The sequence below is a fragment of the Lampetra planeri genome, chromosome 51, assembly GCF_965212315.1.
Source record: "Lampetra planeri chromosome 51, kcLamPlan1.2.h2, whole genome shotgun sequence".
NCBI lineage: Eukaryota > Metazoa > Chordata > Hyperoartia > Petromyzontiformes > Petromyzontidae > Lampetra > Lampetra planeri.
The window spans coordinates 1166682-1185794 of record NC_136157.1 but is presented as its reverse complement, the minus strand read 5'-3'; the positions used below and the strand labels follow the sequence as shown (position 1 = coordinate 1185794).

The 19113-nt window shown below is 43.3% G+C and overlaps 1 protein-coding gene across 35 annotated transcripts in view; it reads right to left on the bottom strand.

The window, feature by feature from the left end:
* Positions 1-19113, bottom strand: part of LOC144734361 (IgGFc-binding protein-like) — a 149977-nt gene that overhangs the window by 100006 nt on the left and 30858 nt on the right. For all 35 annotated transcript variants that reach the window (XM_078616468.1, XM_078616471.1, XM_078616479.1 and 32 more), the window contains exons 21-38: positions 17647-17758; positions 17224-17321; positions 16652-16828; positions 15823-16025; positions 11982-12126; positions 11619-11651; positions 10816-11063; positions 10053-10227; positions 9393-9504; positions 8976-9073; positions 8404-8580; positions 7561-7763; positions 3023-3167; positions 2660-2692; positions 1857-2104; positions 1094-1268; positions 434-545; positions 17-114 (exon numbers count right to left, since the gene is read on the bottom strand). In XM_078616468.1, coding sequence (XP_078472594.1) covers positions 17-114; positions 434-545; positions 1094-1268; positions 1857-2104; positions 2660-2692; positions 3023-3167; positions 7561-7763; positions 8404-8580; positions 8976-9073; positions 9393-9504; positions 10053-10227; positions 10816-11063; positions 11619-11651; positions 11982-12126; positions 15823-16025; positions 16652-16828; positions 17224-17321; positions 17647-17758 — 2592 coding nt within the window. The remainder of the gene's footprint in view (positions 1-16; positions 115-433; positions 546-1093; positions 1269-1856; positions 2105-2659; positions 2693-3022; positions 3168-7560; positions 7764-8403; positions 8581-8975; positions 9074-9392; positions 9505-10052; positions 10228-10815; positions 11064-11618; positions 11652-11981; positions 12127-15822; positions 16026-16651; positions 16829-17223; positions 17322-17646; positions 17759-19113) is intronic.

Sequence of the window (19113 nt, the reverse complement as noted above, 5' to 3'; positions counted from 1 at the left end):
GGAGAGCAATACCCACCCTCAGGGTCAGTGATTATTCCACAGAACGTATCCGATTCATACAGGTTCTTGTCATTCTCATCACATGGAGGTATTTCCCCGGTATCATCTTGGCAACTGTCAACAAACAGACGCGCAGGTTACCATCACCGAGTTTGACAGAGAAAACATCACTGGTAACATAATCACAGTCGTCATTAATCATCATCATCATGAAAATAACTCAATGTAGCCCAAACAGCTGACACAAATACAACATCAGTGGCACAACAGTCAGATATAATGTCAGCATGGGGCTCATGTTTGCCACTTCTTATCTATCTCGAATGGCTGTCAATACCAATGTCTTCCATGTGTATTATCCAGAGGCTTTTGCAATGGCACTGTTGTAATTAGCAGAAGTGCATGGAAATAATTGAGAAGAACGGATTCTCACTCATCATCAGAACTGTTGAACACTCTCCAGCTGTTTCCCAGCTCGCTTGATGAGGCCGCTGCTGACCCATCCGGCTTCAGATTGTCATCTGAACCATCTCCATTAAAGTTCCCTGTAAAACAACACAAATCGTTCCATTATTGTATTTGCAATCTAGATGGTTAACATGCAAAACATCTCTTTTTAATGGAATGCGTCAACGATTTCATTTTAGTTGGAATGTATGGCTGATAATGCTCTATGGTTGAAAATGAAGCCTGCAGTGTTTTCCAATTAATACGTGTAAAATGGACAGGTAGCTGACATTTGATCTCTTTTAGAATTGCTCCCCACAACAGAAGTAAATTTTTCCAACTCGACTTCAGTGCTTGTATGCTACCACTGCAGTCACGTTTCTCTCTCTCTTAGTCACCATATGAGGTTTCCTCACTTGGCTAACTCCTCATCTGTGCTGCGAACAGCTGCCTCTCCAGGCTGTTATGTTATCCTTGCTCAGCTGCGCTGTCGACATCCATGCATTCGTCCATTCGCCACGCTTATAAAAGGCCCTGTTCATACTCTCCTAACTGTAACCCCCGTGTCAACAACAATGACATGTTTTTTATTCTACATTGTCCAGTCAGCTGCTTATTGTGTTATTCTCCCAGGAGATCAACTCACCGCATATTCCGCACAGTTGCCCCGCGTATTCTCCAGGCACGACTATCTCCACATGGTGGTTCCCATCAAACCGAACAACCAGATTGAAATTGGTCTCGAGCACAACGTAGGATCCACTCAGTTGGATGTACACCCCGGACATGAGGAACGGTGGAGTCACGCGCAGCCCATCCACCTGTTAACAAAACACAGAGCATTTTATGTAGAGACCTCGCAGGAGGATCAATAATGCACAGTGCATTATCGTAAACTAAATATATTGTTTATTAGGCATATTTTATCCACTATTTTTTGTAACATCAGCATATTTCCTTCGAGGAATTATGGCATAAACATCGATTGAATATTCACGTATTTTACGTCTTTCTTTAGAAGGTCAATTCCAAACTCCCCAATAAAATTTCCAAATATCAAGTTGTACATATATATTCGTTTATTCACACACGAGTGAGAAAAATGAGGCGACACGCCACGGCTGCGTACATCATTTCAACAATACAAGATACAAACAAAAAGGAGGAAAAAGCGAAGGTAGCATCTTTCAAGCATCAGGCGACACCGTGGACATTGTTAAATGCGGAGTAAAACTTGTTTAAAAGGGAAGTCGCTTTAGGACAATACAATGAATAAATCACGATGAGGAACAATATGGTTATTGAGATATCACTCGAAGAGACAGTGTTGTGCCTTGTAGTGATGGCTCCTGGATGGCACGCACCGGCTCTGTGCAAATAACAATTCAAGTGTGAAGTGAAACCCTCACCAGCACCCGGCGTCCTTTGGCCAATGTGAACCTGTGGCCGTAGACATCCACGTGGACCTCCTTGACGTAAGACACGGCCGTGCTGCCGTCCCGGAACTCATTTGTTGTCTCCACGTTGAAGTGGGGCAGGGTGGAGCTCTGGTTGCAAGGGATGGCTGCCGTGTAGCTGCACTCGCCCATGAAGTGGTGCGTCGTCTTGTCGAAAGTGATGTAGTGAGGGTCTCCAGTGATCACGCAGTCGCCAGGCGCTGAATAAAGAGAAAAGGATTATTTTCGAATTAACCGGAAATTATTTTTGAGACATTTTTGCCTTTGGCATGTAAATATTAAGCTTTTAAAAAATATGCACCCGTGAATATCCATGTGTTTTTATAATCAGAGTTAAAGTGTATAATTTCTTAAACGAGTGGGTGGTGCTCATTGCCATTTAACGCTTCGAAGTCAACCTCATATTGTAAAAACACAATACGGTGAATAATTTACAAGACATTTTGTCAATCCATTCATGAATGAAAGTCTCCCCACACCATGTCGATCATACGGAGTTTTTTTTTTATTAAACTTAACTACGCTGGTCACTGGGGGTTGGTGAAGTGTGGGCCCAGGATTGGTTCAAATATGAATTGCCATTGAAGTTAGTCATGGGCAGGAATTTTACTTATGTCACTGGGTCCAAATTGAAATGTGATATTCACTGCACCATGTCATCCCCTTGTAGTGTGTGGGATGTGTTAGCGTAGTGTTTGATGTGTTAATGTAGTGCGATGTATTTAGTTAACATGCTCATGATGCAACTTTCTTACGTTTTGGCGGGGTTGTTGGTGGCACTGTTGGCCCTGTTTCGACGCCAATGAAAAAAGAGAACAGATTAGTACCAAGCGCATCTGACAAAACTAAATTAGATTCTTTAAAGTGTCTCCCTGCACCAATCCTGCTTAATGACAAAAACTATTTCTAAAAGGAAGAATCTCAGAGGTCACGCGCAGGCCTTAGGGCAGAGTGTTCCAGATCTGAGGACCAAGGACCGAACAAGCCCGAGCTCCAAAGAGTTGTTGGTGACAACGTGGCCTCCAGAGAGACATGGTGTGAAACATGAATATGAAGAGCGCAACTACGATGGAACTTTTGAAAAAAGCAGAATTCGCAAACTGCAGTGAGTGGTTCACCTGAGCCATGGCAGCCCAGGATGCCGTCCTCCACACCGCAGGTCTCGTCGTCCTCACAGACCCAGGCCCCACAGTTCACATTGCCAGGATTGACACAGATGCAGCGCTGGCTGCAGTCCTGCGACTCAAACCAGCTCTCCCCGATCTGAGACACACAACACGCACGCGTTACCTCCATTGCACTCTCTAACGCAGACCACACTGTCATAAAGTAATCTCTGAACCAGTCCTCAGCTCATTTTCACCAGTTCTCGTGGAGCAGGGTGAAGAAGAGTGGTTAAACAATCTCCATGCTTGACACGGTGATATACACAGCATGGAGATGCCTTCATTATATGAATATATATATTTGAAAATATATATTTTGTATAATTCCGATTAGATCCATATTCCTGAACCCATTGCCTGTTTACAGTAGGTTAAATGGGTTGCTTTAAGATTTCAGGAATTTGCAACAAAAAGATACCTGTACTCATCAATACTTGGGAACGAGAAGAAATTGTCAAACAATAAGTTTGTTATGGTGTATTAAAATTTACAAACAAAAGCTGTAATAAAAGACGTGAAATAAGATTAAATAAAGATGAGAAACTAGATTTGAAGTTTTCGTGACTGCAGGTATAAAATAAAATAAATTACATCACGACGTTTCGGGTGCAACACAAGCGTCCGTCATCAGGTGGGACAGCACTTTTCCCCACTTCAAAATTGTTTCTTGCTGTGGTTGTCCCACCTGATGACGGACGCTTGTGTTGCACCCGAAACGTCGTGATGTAATTTATTTTATTTTATACCTACGAGACTTTACCGAAAGATCCAAAGAGTATGGATCCCTGCAGTCACAAAAACTTCAAATCTAGATTGAACCGCCTCAACGGGGAGGGTTTTCACACATCTGTTAGAGCTTTTAACAGACAACGAGACAAGAAGGCTCAACTAATCGAGTTGCTAACCTTCCTCAAGAGATGCCATGATAACAAGGTAATACCGATCGCAATTACAATCACATCTGCTTGCTGTCACTTATCCTAACGCTAAACGGATCTTGTTTAAAGCCAGCCTATCACTAATCTCAGAGAAAATAAGATTGCTCCGATTTGACAAGACTCTCTTACAATCATACTTAATATTAACAGAAAATTTCCACTTCAGATTAGGACCATTTAGATAACATGACAGTCTCCTCTGCTACTTCAATGTCAACCAAATGTAAAGTTAACTTGATCGCTAAATTCAACCTCCTGTCAAAAAAGAAGCCAGATCCACACGTTAAAAAGTTAGATGTTAACAAGATTGTCATCAATCAGAGGAACACCCCAATTTCCAACAGCCTAAAATCGGGTCTAGCGAAAAGGCAGAATTTAGCAGTCACTCTTAACATCCCAGTGGATGATATAATCCCCTAGGTCGAATTAGCCCTCAAAGGCTTGGGACACATCCCGACAGACGTTGCTAGATCTGAAATTGCCACCATCCTTAAACATGCTAAGAAAACCATTAGTAACATCAGCAAAGACGAGCACTCTGAACTCGCAAAACTTAAATAGACAGAGGACATGGTCATCCTCTCGGCCGACAAGGGCAATGCTACTGTCATCATGGATAAAAACCACATACAACAACAAAATCCAATACCTTCTTAATGATGGCAGTTATACCAAAATCAACAAAGATCCTCCTAACAGCCTGACTACAAAAACAACAATATCATTACCAGTTACATTTCTCTATTCGAGCCAGCCAAACAGCTCTCCCTAAAACCTTCTGCTACTATACCACCCAGATTCTATGGTATTCCTAAGATCCATAAAGTAGGCACTCCACTTCGGCCCATCATTTCCACTATCAAGTCACCTACCTACAAACTGGCCCGTTTTCTGTCTGATAACTTGCTTCCATTCACTGGCAAGACGACCTCAGCAGTACATAACTCAGCTCACTTGGTCTCTCTAATCAAGGGAATTTCACTGTCCCCTGATGATTTTCTCGTCAGCTTTGATGTTGTCTCTCTGTTCACCAAGGTTCCTGTACCTGCCACCATAGCAATAATTGAAAATTACTTACTTCACCTGGAATGGTACTTTCTACAAACAAAATGAAGATACCCTTATGGGTCCCCCCTTATCACCAGTGATAGTGAATGTTTTCATGGAGAAATTTGAAACAGATACCATCCAGACATCCACCCTACGTCCTTCCTTGTGGACGAGATATGTAGATGACAATTGCATCATTTGGCCATATGGCCGGCCAGCATTGAACCAATTTCTCAACCACATTAATTCCATACACCCATACATAAAATTCACCATGGAAGTGGAGAAGGATGGTAAGCTACCATTCCTGGATGTTTTGTTTGAGAAGAGACCTGATGGCTATTTGGGACATTCTGTCTACAGGAAAGCCACCCACACAGATTCCTATCTGAAACCTGATTCCCACCACCGTTTGGCATGTCATCAAAACACTACACCATAGGGCCCACTGCATTTCTGACCAACACCACATAGCCAGTGAACTGGAACACGTACACCAGGCTCTCAAGATGAATGGGTACTCGGACCGCATTATCCGCAAAGCTGTTTATCCAACCATGGAGAAACAACCGCCTGAGACGCTGATCAAAACCATCACGTTACCATACATAGAAGGCGTTACCAAAAATATTTCCAAATCTTAAACAAACATAAGATCCAAGTCCGATTTAGTACAATACACAAAATCCGTGATATAATCCCATCTGTGAAGGATGTCATTCCTGACATGCAATATCCTGGAGTCTACAAACTAATTTGCACTTGTGGTGGGTGTTACATTGGGGAAACTAAACGACATATCTTGGACCGTGTTCACGAGCACAATTCAGATCTGAAACACGGCAGTACTAATACCTCTGCCGTGGCTGACCATTGCTATAACGCTGTGCGCTCTCATGATATTGTTTTTATCCGAGACCAAGGTACTCTGCAAACCGTCGGGCTACGATAAAAGGTTGGTTTATGAAGCCATCCAGATATATAAACATAGACATAACTTCAACCGAGAAGATGGATACAAATTGAGCAATCATTGTAATTATGTTCTTAGGTTTTTTTTCAGATCTGAAACACGGCAGATCTGACTTGTGCTCAAGTCAGATCTGAAACACGGCAGAACTGATTCTTCGGCCGTTGCCGATCATTGCTACAACTCGGTGGGCTCTCATGAAATTGTATTTTCCGAGACCAAGGTTCTCTGCAAACCTCCTGGCTACCATCAAAGGTTTGTACACGAAGCCATACAAATATACAAACACAGACATAATTTCAACCGTGATGACGGTTACAAACTGAGTAATCATTGGAAAGATGTGATTAACCATGCAAAAAAGATTTAACTACACTTATTTGCCAATCTTATTTGACAGACAACCATTACTGTTTTACCATGTTTAGTGGTGGTCTTCTTGTTACAGGTTGAGTCACAAATCGCACCTCTCCATAACAAAGGCTCAGCCTTTGTTATGCAGTCTATTCTTAGTCTCAAGCCTCACCTTACCATATTAATAATAAGTATGCGGCCCTTGCCCCACCACCTTCTCCAACCATTATATAAACGCAGTGGTAACTCCTGCAATCTCTCATTTACTTGATACAGCTGTCGTGGCTGTGACGGTACCACCTGAAGACGGAAGCTTGTGTTGCCTCCGAAACGTCGTTATTTTTATTTTATTTTACTTTTTAATGTTTTTACCTACGTGACTTTACCGAAGAAAAAAAAACCTAAGAATATGAATCATTGCAGTCACGAAAGCTTCAAATCTAGATGTAAGGATGTTATTTACCAGGTAAAACATTAACTGCGTTATGGTGTTGCCTTCATATGCGCATCTCCAGTTTCTTCAGCCTCCCACTCCCAGCCCCGCCCACTCCCCCCCCCCTCCCCCCGGCATTTTGTTCTTGCTCGCTCCTTGATCCCTCCAGTGAGCAGCACAACTCTCCCCCTACCCCACACCCCCCTCTCTATCTCTCCTGCCTGGCTCCTCCTCACTCTCTTATCCTATATAGCCTCTTGTTACAGCAGCCCTTTTGACCACTTCAGCAATTGTTTCTTGCTGTGGTTGTTCCACCTGATAATGGATGCTTGTGTTGTGCCCAAAACGTCGTGATTTTAATTATTTTATTTTATACCTACGTGACTTTACCAAAAGAACCAAAGAGCAAAGATGACAAAATAAAAAAATTGCAAACATCTCATGTTGGTCATTCGTTGCTGTGTGTGCCAGACTGTCCCAAATGAATTTGAGATCTCAGTAATAAGTGAGATTTTCACTTATATTTTCCGTCAGGAATATTACTGGGCCGTCACTTCAGTGATGCTGTATTATAAAATATAGGAGTGACGGTGCAGTGACATCACCAGAACTCTTATGACTGTGAATTCTTTTTTTTATCATTACGGACACTTCAACTTGTTGGGCAGTACAGAACACAGGAATATGAGAGGAATCTACATGCGCAGAAATGTTTGTTTTTTCTTTGTAATTTAGTTTAGCTCACCGGATGGTAGTGGCCATTGTTATCCAGGCAACCGCACTGCTCTGTGGGGACACACTTGTCCCCAGAGAGGACAAAGCCGTCGTCACAGACACAGCCCTCCGCACATTGCTGGTTGCAGCCACCCGGGGGATTTGCGTTGCTGCAGGTGGCCGGGCACGGTGGGGCACAGCTCTCATAGTGGCTGCCAGGTTCACACGGGAATGCTGTGGGTGCCACACACAACAATAATCTTTAATAATCTTCGAATTCAAATGGTGCTTAAATACTTCAAACACTTAAAACACATTGAGCCACATATTACCTCAAACATTCAAAATGCCGTTTTACATATAGGCTTTCGTGACCAATATAATCCATAACAGGTTTTTTTTGGATTAGATCGCGTAAATATTCAAATGTAGCTGGATATTGGCAGCTGACTCTGGGCAGCACGAGGTGACTGAGCACCAGCTTGTCATCGAAATTAGTCTGCCAGTAAGAGCAATGTTGTTATTTGTAATCCAGATCGAGAAATTGGCAGATCATTTTAGACATTTAGCAAATTTCAACAACACCATCACACAAAAGGCCACTTTGTTTAAAATGTCAGGGAATCTGTAGCATCCAATGTAAAGCAGATGGTGAGTATTCATGGATAATACACCAGCACTATTAACAATGCATCTGTCATGCAATGGAGAACCCTAGTTAGGTTTGAATTTCACTTATTATATCAAAATTGCGTGGTGTATCTAGGCATCTATAGATTAGCAGATTTACGATCACATGTCCATCAAATCACAATCAAATTTAATGGCTGGGCAATCAGTGTGGCGGTGACATCACAGCAGGTGCGGCACTCACGGCAGAAGGTGTTGTTTCTCCACGTGACTATGACCCCAGCTTGGGCGCACTGGTCGGCGTAGGCCTGCAGAGCTTGGCACAACGAGCTGTGGTCCCCGTCCGTGGCACACAGGTCGAACACGCAGTTGTCGAAGAAGACTTGTGGAGGCAGCACCGCGTGGCACTCTTTGAAAGCTCCTGATTCAAGCGAGAAACACGATGTCAGTGTTAGTGGCATCGGCACATCACTCCTCTTGATGCAGCAACGGTGAAATGGTTTGTGCACTGTGCCCCCATTAATAGCAACACAACTTTGAACGCTAATTATCTGTAGAAACAATGTCATCATGGATAGCGAAAGAGTTTTGAAAAAGAATACGTGTAATAAAAATGTCTTAGCCTCTATATTTTTTAAAGTGATAATAATAATAAAAACATTATGCCAACTAGAATTGAAAGCCCATCACACAGGTTAACTTGTTGTGGGTATAGCTCCATGGAGTGGAAATGCCACAATGTCTGCAATATAATGAAGTCCATTATCATGCACAGTTACGAGTTAACAGCTGAACTTAATGGAGAGCAATACCCACCCTCAGGGTCAGTGATTATTCCACAGAACGTATCCGATTCATACAGGTTCTTGTCATTCTCATCACATGGAGGTATTTCCCCGGTATCATCTTGGCAACTGTCAACAAACAGACGCGCAGGTTACCATCACCGAGTTTGACAGAGAAAACATCACTGGTAACATAATCACAGTCGTCATTAATCATCATCATCATGAAGATAACTCAATGTAGCCCAAACAGCTGACACAAATACAACATCAGTGGCACAACAGTCAGATATAATGTCAGCATGGGGCTCATGTTTGCCACTTCTTATCTATCTCGAATGGCTGTCAATACCAATGTCTTCCATGTGTATTATCCAGAGGCTTTTGCAATGGCACTGTTGTAATTAGCAGAAGTGCATGGAAATAATTGAGAAGAACGGATTCTCACTCATCATCAGAACTGTTGAACACTCTCCAGCTGTTTCCCAGCTCGCTTGATGAGGCCGCTGCTGACCCATCCGGCTTCAGATTGTCATCTGAACCATCTCCATTAAAGTTCCCTGTAAAACAACACAAATCGTTCCATTATTGTATTTGCAATCTAGATGGTTAACATGCAAAACATCTCTTTTTAATGGAATGCGTCAACGATTTCATTTTAGTTGGAATGTATGGCTGATAATGCTCTATGGTTGAAAATGAAGCCTGCAGTGTTTTCCAATTAATACGTGCAAAATGGACAGGTAGCTGACATTTGATCTCTTTTAGAATTGCTCCCCACAACAGAAGTACATTTTTCCAACTCGACTTCAGTGCTTGTATGCTACCACTGCAGTCACGTTTCTCTCTCTCTTAGTCACCATATGAGGTTTCCTCACTTGGCTAACTCCTCATCTGTGCTGCGAACAGCTGCCTCTCCAGGCTGTTATGTTGTCCTTGCTCAGCTGCGCTGTCGACATCCATGCATTCGTCCATTCGCCACGCTTATAAAAGGCCCTGTTCATACTCTCCTAACTGTAACCCCCGTGTCAACAACAATGACATGTTTTTTATTCTACATTGTCCAGTCAGCTGCTTATTGTGTTATTCTCCCAGGAGATCAACTCACCGCATATTCCGCACAGTTGCCCCGCGTATTCTCCAGGCACGACTATCTCCACATGGTGGTTCCCATCAAACCGAACAACCAGATTGAAATTGGTCTCGAGCACAACGTAGGATCCACTCAGTTGGATGTACACCCCGGACATGAGGAACGGTGGAGTCACGCGCAGCCCATCCACCTGTAAACAAAACACAGAGCATTTTATGTAGAGACCTCGCAGGAGGATCAATAATGCACAGTGCATTATCGTAAACTAAATATATTGTTTATTAGGCATATTTTATCCACTATTTTTTGTAACATCAGCATATTTCCTTCGAGGAATTATGGCATAAACATCGATTGAATATTCACGTATTTTAAGTCTTTCTTTAGAAGGTCAATTCCTAACTCCCCAATAAAATTTCCAAATATCAAGTTATACATATATATTCGTTTATTCACACACGAGTGAGAAAAATGAGGCGACACGCCACGGCTGCGTACATCATTTCAACAATACAAGATACAAACAAAAAGGAGGAAAAAGCGAAGGTAGCATCTTTCAAGCATCAGGCGACACCGTGGACATTGTTAAATGCGGAGTAAAACTTGTTTAAAAGGGAAGTCGCTTTAGGACAATACAATGAATAAATCACGATGAGGAACAATATGGTTATTGAGATATCACTCGAAGAGACAGTGTTGTGCCTTGTAGTGATGGCTCCTGGATGGCACGCACCGGCTCTGTGCAAATAACAATTCAAGTGTGAAGTGAAACCCTCACCAGCACCCGGCGTCCTTTGGCCAATGTGAACCTGTGGCCGTAGACATCCACGTGGACCTCCTTGACGTAAGACACGGCCGTGCTGCCGTCCCGGAACTCATTTGTTGTCTCCACGTTGAAGTGGGGCAGGGTGGAGCTCTGGTTGCAAGGGATGGCTGCCGTGTAGCTGCACTCGCCCATGAAGTGGTGCGTCGTCTTGTCGAAAGTGATGTAGTGAGGGTCTCCAGTGATCACGCAGTCGCCAGGCGCTGAATAAAGAGAAAAGGATTATTTTCGAATTAACCGGAAATTATTTTTGAGACATTTTTGCCTTTGGCATGTAAATATTAAGCTTTTAAAAAATATGCACCCGTGAATATCCATGTGTTTTTATAATCAGAGTTAAAGTGTATAATTTCTTAAACGAGTGGGTGGTGCTCATTGCCATTTAACGCTTCGAAGTCAACCTCATATTGTAAAAACACAATACGGTGAATAATTTACAAGACATTTTGTCAATCCATTCATGAATGAAAGTCTCCCCACACCATGTCGATCATACGGAGTTTTTTTTTTATTAAACTTAACTACGCTGGTCACTGGGGGTTGGTGAAGTGTGGGCCCAGGATTGGTTCAAATATGAATTGCCATTGAAGTTAGTCATGGGCAGGAATTTTACTTATGTCACTGGGTCCAAATTGAAATGTGATATTCACTGCACCATGTCATCCCCTTGTAGTGTGTGGGATGTGTTAGCGTAGTGTTTGATGTGTTAATGTAGTGCGATGTATTTAGTTAACATGCTCATGATGCAACTTTCTTACATTTTGGCGGGGTTGTTGGTGGCACTGTTGGCCCTGTTTCGACGCCAATGAAAAAAGAGAACAGATTAGTACCAAGTGCATCTGACAAAACTAAATTAGATTCTTTAAAGTGTCTCCCTGCACCAATCCTGCTTAATGACAAAAACTATTTCTAAAAGGAAGAATCTCAGAGGTCACTCGCAGGCCTTAGGGCAGAGTGTTCCAGATCTGAGGACCAAGGACCGAACAAGCCCGAGCTCCAAAGAGTTGTTGGTGACAACGTGGCCTCCAGAGAGACATGGTGTGAAACATGAATATGAAGAGTGCAACTACGATGGAACTTTTGAAAAAAGCAGAATTCGCAAACTGCAGTGAGTGGTTCACCTGAGCCATGGCAGCCCAGGATGCCGTCCTCCACACCGCAGGTCTCGTCGTCCTCACAGACCCAGGCCCCACAGTTCACATTGCCAGGATTGACACAGATGCAGCGCTGGCTGCAGTCCTGCGACTCAAACCAGCTCTCCCCGATCTGAGACACACAACACGCACGCGTTACCTCCATTGCACTCTCTAACACAGACCACACTGTCATAAAGTAATCTCTGAACCAGTCCTCAGCTCATTTTCACCAGTTCTCGTGGAGCAGGGTGAAGAAGAGTGGTTAAACAATCTCCATGCTTGACACGGTGATATACACAGCATGGAGATGCCTTCATTATATGAATATATATATTTGAAAATATATATTTTGTATAATTCCGATTAGATCCATATTCCTGAACCCATTGCCTGTTTACAGTAGGTTAAATGGGTTGCTTTAAGATTTCAGGAATTTGCAACAAAAAGATACCTGTACTCATCAATACTTGGGAACGAGAAGAAATTGTCAAACAATAAGTTTGTTATGGTGTATTAAAATTTACAAACAAAAGCTGTAATAAAAGACGTGAAATAAGATTAAATAAAGATGAGAAACTAGATTTGAAGTTTTCGTGACTGCAGGGATCCATACTCTTTGGATCTTTCGGTAAAGTCTCGTCCGTCATCAGGTGGGACAGCACTTTTCCCCACTTCAAAATTGTTTCTTGCTGTGGTTGTCCCACCTGATGACGGACGCTTGTGTTGCACCCGAAACGTCGTGATGTAATTTATTTTATTTTATGCCTACGAGACTTTACCGAAAGATCCAAAGAGTATGGATCCCTGCAGTCACAAAAACTTCAAATCTAGATTGAACCGCCTCAACGGGGAGGGTTTTCACACATCTGTTAGAGCTTTTAACAGACAACTAGACAAGAAGGCTCAACTAATCGAGTTGCTAACCTTCCTCAAGAGATGCCATGATAACAAGGTAATACCGATCGCAATTACAATCACATCTGCTTGCTGTCACTTATCCTAACGCTAAACGGATCTTGTTTAAAGCCAGCCTATCACTAATCTCAGGGAGAATAAGATTGCTCCGATTTGACAAAACTCTCTTACAATCATACTTAATATTAACAGAAAATTTCCACTTCAGATTAGGACCATTTAGATAACATGACAGTCTCCTCTGCTACTTCAATGTCAACCAAATGTAAAGTTAACTTGATCGCTAAATTCAACCTCCTGTCAAAAAAGAAGCCAGATCCACACGTTAAAAAGTTAGATGTTAACAAGATTGTCATCAATCAGAGGAACACCCCAATTTCCAACAGCCTAAAATCGGGTCTAGCGAAAAGGTAGAATTTAGCAGTCACTCTTAACATCCCAGTGGATGATATAATCCCCTAGGTCGAATTAGCCCTCAAAGGCTTGGGACACATCCCGACAGACGTTGCTAGATCTGAAATTGCCACCATCCTTAAACATGCTAAGAAAACCATTAGTAACATCAGCAAAGACGAGCACTCTGAACTCGCAAAACTTAAATAGACAGAGGACATGGTCACCCTCTCGGCCGACAAGGGCAATGCTACTGTCATCATGGATAAAAACCACATACAACAACAAAATCCAATACCTTCTTAATGATGGCAGTTATACCAAAATCAACAAAGATCCTCCTAACAGCCTGACTACAAAAACAACAATATCATTACCAGTTACATTTCTCTATTCGAGCCAGCCAAACAGCTCTCCCTAAAACCTTCTGCTACTATACCACCCAGATTCTATGGTATTCCTAAGATCCATAAAGTAGGCACTCCACTTCGGCCCATCATTTCCACTATCAAGTCACCTACCTACAAACTGGCCCGTTTTCTGTCTGATAACTTGCTTCCATTCACTGCCAAGACGACCTCAGCAGTACATAACTCAGCTCACTTGGTCTCTCTAATCAAGGGAATTTCACTGTCCCCTGATGATTTTCTCGTCAGCTTTGATGTTGTCTCTCTGTTCACCAAGGTTCCTGTACCTGCCACCATAACAATAATTGAAAATTTTTCTCCAACATGGACTGAACCCTGATGTTCCTACTCTGGTTAGGCACTGCCTTACCAACACTTACTTCACCTGGAATGGTACTTTCTACGAACAAAATGAAGGTACCCTTATGGGTCCCCCCTTATCACCAGTGATAGTGAATGTTTTCATGGAGAAATTTGAAACAGATACCATCCAGACATCCACCCTACGTCCTTCCTTGTGGAAGAGATATGTAGATGACAATTTCGTCATATGGCCATATGGCCGGCCAGCATTGAACCAATTTCTCAACCACATTAATTCCATACACCCATACATAAAATTCACCATGGAAGTGGAGAAGGATGGTAAGCTACCATTCCTGGATGTTTTGTTTGAGAAGAGACCTGATGGCTATTTGGGACATTCTGTCTACAGGAAAGCCACCCACACAGATTCCTATCTGAAACCTGATTCCCACCACCGTCTGGCATATCATCAAAACACTACACCATAGGGCCCACTGCATTTCTGACAAACACCACATAGCCAGTGAACTGGAACACGTACACCAGGCTCTCAAGATGAATGGGTACTCGGACCGCATTATCCGCAAAGCTGTTTCTCCAACCATGGAGAAACAACCGCCTGAGACGCTGATCAAAACCATCACGTTACCATACATAGAAGGCGTTACCAAAAATATTTCCCAATCTTAAACAAACATAAGATCCAAGTCCGATTTAGTACAATACACAAAATCCGTGATATAATCCCATCTGTGAAGGATGTCATTCCTGACATGCAATATCCTGGAGTCTACAAACTAAGTTGCACTTGTGGTGGGTGTTACATTGGGGAAACGAAACGACATATCTTGGACTGTGTTCACGAGCACAATTCAGATCTGAAACACGGCAGTACTAATACCTCCGCCGTGGCTGACCATTGCTATAACGCTGTGCGCTCTCATGATATTGTTTTTATCCGAGACCAAGGTACTCTGCAAACCGTCGGGCTACGATCAAAGGTTGGTTTATGAAGCCATCCAGATATATAAACATAGACATAACTTCAACCGAGAAGATGGATACAAATTGAGCAATCATTGTAAGGATGTTATTTACCAGGTAAAACATTAACTGCGTTATGGTGTTGCCTTCATATCCGCATCTCCAGTTTCTTCAGCCTCCCACTCCCAGCCCCGCTCACTTCCTCCTCCCCCCGGCATTTTGTTCTTGCTAGCTCCTTATTCCCTCTAGTGAGCAGCACTACTCTCCCCCTACCCCACACCCCCCTCTCTATCTCTCCTGCCTGGCTCCTCCTCACTCTCTTATCCTATATAGCCTCTTGTTACAGCAGCCCTTTTGCCCACTTCAGCAATTGTTTCTTGCTGTGGTTGTTCCACCTAATAACGGACGCTTGTGTTGTGCCCAAACGTCGTGATTTTATTTATTTTATTTTATACCTACGTGACTTTACCAATACAACCAAAGAGTAAAGATGACAAAATAAAAAATGCAAACATCTCATATTGGTTATTCGTTGCTGTGTGTGCCAGACTGTCCCAAATGAATTTGAGATCTCAGTAATAAGTGAGATTTTCACTTATATTTTCCGTCAGGAATATTACTGGGCCGTCACTTCAGTGATGCTGTATTATAAAATATAGGAGTGACGGTGCAGTGACATCACCAGAACTCTTATGACTGTGAATTCTTTTTTCATCATTAAGGACACTTCAACTTATTGGGCAGTACAGAACACAGGAATATGAGAGGAATCTACATGCGCAGAAATTTTTGTTTTTTCTTTGTAATTTTGTTTAGCTCACCGGATGGTAGTGGCCATTGTTATCCAGGCAACCGCACTGCTCTGTGGGGACGCACTTGTCCCCAGAGAGGACAAAGCCGTCGTCACAGACACAGCCCTCCGCACAGTGCTGGTTGCAGCCACCCGGGGGATTTGCGTTGCTGCAGGTGGCCGGGCACGGTGGGGCACAGCTCTCATAGTGGCTGCCAGGTTCACACGGGAATGCTGTGGGTGCCACACACAACAATAATCTTTAATAATCTTTGAATTCAAATGGTGGTTAAACTTAAAACACATTGAGCCACATATTACCTCAAACATTCAAAATGCCGTTTTACATATAGGCTTTCGTGACCAATATAATCCATAACAGGTTTTTTTTTGGGTTAGATCGCATATTCAAATGTAGCTGGATATTGGCAGCTGACTCTGGGCAGCACGAGGTGACTGAGCACCAGCTTGTCATCGGAATTAGTCTGCCAGTAAGAGCAATGTTGTTATTTGTAATCCAGATCGAGAAATTGGCAGATAATTTTAGACATTTAGCAAATTTCAACAACACCATCACACAAAAGGCCACTTTGTTTAAAATGTCAGGGAATCTGTAGCATCCAATGTAAAAGAGATGGTGAGTATTCATGGATAATACACCCGCACTATTAACAATGCATCTGTCATGCAATGTTGAACCCTAGTTAGGTTTGAATTTCACTTATTATATCAAAATTGCGTGGTGTATCTAGGCATCTATAGATTAGCAGATTTACGATCACATGTCCATCAAATCACAATCAAATTTAATGGCTGGGCAATCAGTGTGGCGGTGACATCACAGCAGGTGCTGCACTCACGGCAGAAGCTGTTGTTCCTCCACGTGACTATGACCCCAGCTTGGGCGCACTGGTCGGCGTAGGCCTGCAGGGCCTGGCACAACGAGCCGTGGTCCCCGTCCGTGGCACACAGGTCGAACACGCAGTTGTCGAAGAAGACTTGTGGAGGCAGCACCGCGTGGCACTCTTTGAAAGCTCCTGATTCAAGCGAGAAACACGATGTCAGTTTTAGCGGCATCGGCACATCACTCCTCTTGATGCAGCAACGGTGAAATTGTTTGTGCACTCTGCTCCCATTAATAGCAACACAACTTTGAACGCTAATTATCTGTAGAAACAATGTCATCATGGATAGCGAAAGAGTTTTGAAAAAGAATACGTGTAATAAAAATGTCTTAGCCTCTATATTTTTTAAAGTGATAATAATAATAAAAACATTATGCCAACTAGAATTGAATGCCCATCACACAGGTTAACTTGTTGTGGGTATAGCTCCATGGAGTGGAAATGCCACAATGTCTGCAATATAATGAAGTCCATTATCATGCACAGTTACGAGTTAACAGCTGAACTTAATGGAGAGCAATACCCACCCTCAGGGTCAGTGATTATTCCACAGAACGTATCCGATTCATACAGGTTCTTGTCATTCTCATCACATGGAGGTATTTCCCCGGTATCATCTTGGCAACTGTCAACAAACAGACGCGCAGGTTACCATCATCGAGTTTGACAGAGAAAACATCACTGGTAACATAATCACAGTCGTCATTAATCATCATCATCATGAAGATAACTCACTGTAGCCCAAACAGCTGACACAAATACAACATCAGTGGCAAAACAGTCAGATCTAATGTCAGCATGGGGCTCATGTTTGCCACTTCTTATCTATCTCGAGCTCGAATGGCTGTCAATACCAATGTCTTCCATGTGTATTATCCAGAGGCTTTTGCAATGGCACTGTTGTAATAAGCAGAAGTGCATGGAAATAATTGAGAAGAACGGATTCTCACTCATCATCAGAACTGTTGAACACTCTCCAGCTGTTTCCCAGCTCGCTTGATGAGGCCGCTGCTGACCCATCCGGCTTCAGATTGTCATCTGAACCATCTCCATTAAAGTTCCCTGTAAAACAACACAAATCGTTCCATTATTGTATTTTCAATCTAGATGGTTTACATGCAAAACATCACTTTTTAATGGAATGCCTATTAACGATTTCATTTTAGTTGGAATGTATGGCTGATAATGCTCTATGGTTGAAAATGAAGCCTGCAGTGTTTTCCAATTAATACGTGTGTAGTGGTGATACGCGCTGGGTGTATACGTCGTGTGCCAGCGCGTATGTACGGGTGTGTGTGTGGTGACGCGCGCTGACGGGGAGGAGCAGGCGTCAGTGCGCGGGTGGGGGTAGTGCTGCTGATTGGCTGTGTGCCGGTGACGCGCTGAGAGGGAGTGATCGGGTGGCAGCGCGGTGTGATTGGTCGGGGAGTGGAAACACGCGCTGGGCGGAACAGGATCGTAGAGATAGCGCGTGGTGATTGGGTAACTGAGAAGCGGTGCCGACGTTGAGGTCCGCATCCGCTCCGTCTCCCGGGAAGAAGAGATATATAAGGTGATGCACAGAGGAGTAGGGGGGCAGAAGTGGAACCATCTAAGAATGAAGACGAAGGTGCAGAGATAGAGCCCGGAGAGGAGAGTAATGGAGAGTAGAGGAGAGTAAGGTATAAGTGTGTAGCCAGAGAGAGAGAACGGTCTACACGAGCTGAGTACTGTATAGTGTGTAGCCAGAGAGAGAGAACGGTCTACACGAGCTGAGTACTGTATAGTGTGTAGCCAGAGAGAGAGAACGGTCTACACGAGCTGAGTAATGTATAGTGTGTAGCCAGAGAGAGAGAACGGTCTACACGAGCTGAGTGATGTATAGTGTGTAGCCAGAGAGAGAAAGGTCTACACGAGCCGAGTATGCATACGGTGTAGCCAGAGAGAGAGAAAGGTCTACACGAGCCGAGTATGCATACGGTGTAGCCAGAGAGAGAGATGCAAAGTCTACACGAGGCGAGTGGAGAGTGTAGCAGAGGCGCAGAGTCTACACGAGACGAGAGAAGAGTGTAGCCGAGGCGCGGAGTCTACACGAGGCACAGAGAGCCAGCAGCACAGAATCTAAGAGAGTCAAGAGAAGCGTAGGGTGGAGAGAAGAGGTCACGAGTTGTACCGTTGTATGGTGACCGCATTGTGAAGAAGAGAGGCCACGCGTTGTATCGTTACAAGTCAAGATTTAATAAAAGAAGTGTGTTCCCGTCAAGGAGTTTCCTGCCGTCATTTTCCAATACTTCACGTGCAAAATGGACAGGTAGCTGACATTTTTTCTCTATTAGAATTGCTCCCCACAACAGAAGTACATTTTTCCAACTCGACTTCAGTGCTTGTATGCTACCACTGCAATCACGTTTCTCTCTCTCTTAGTCACCATATGAGGT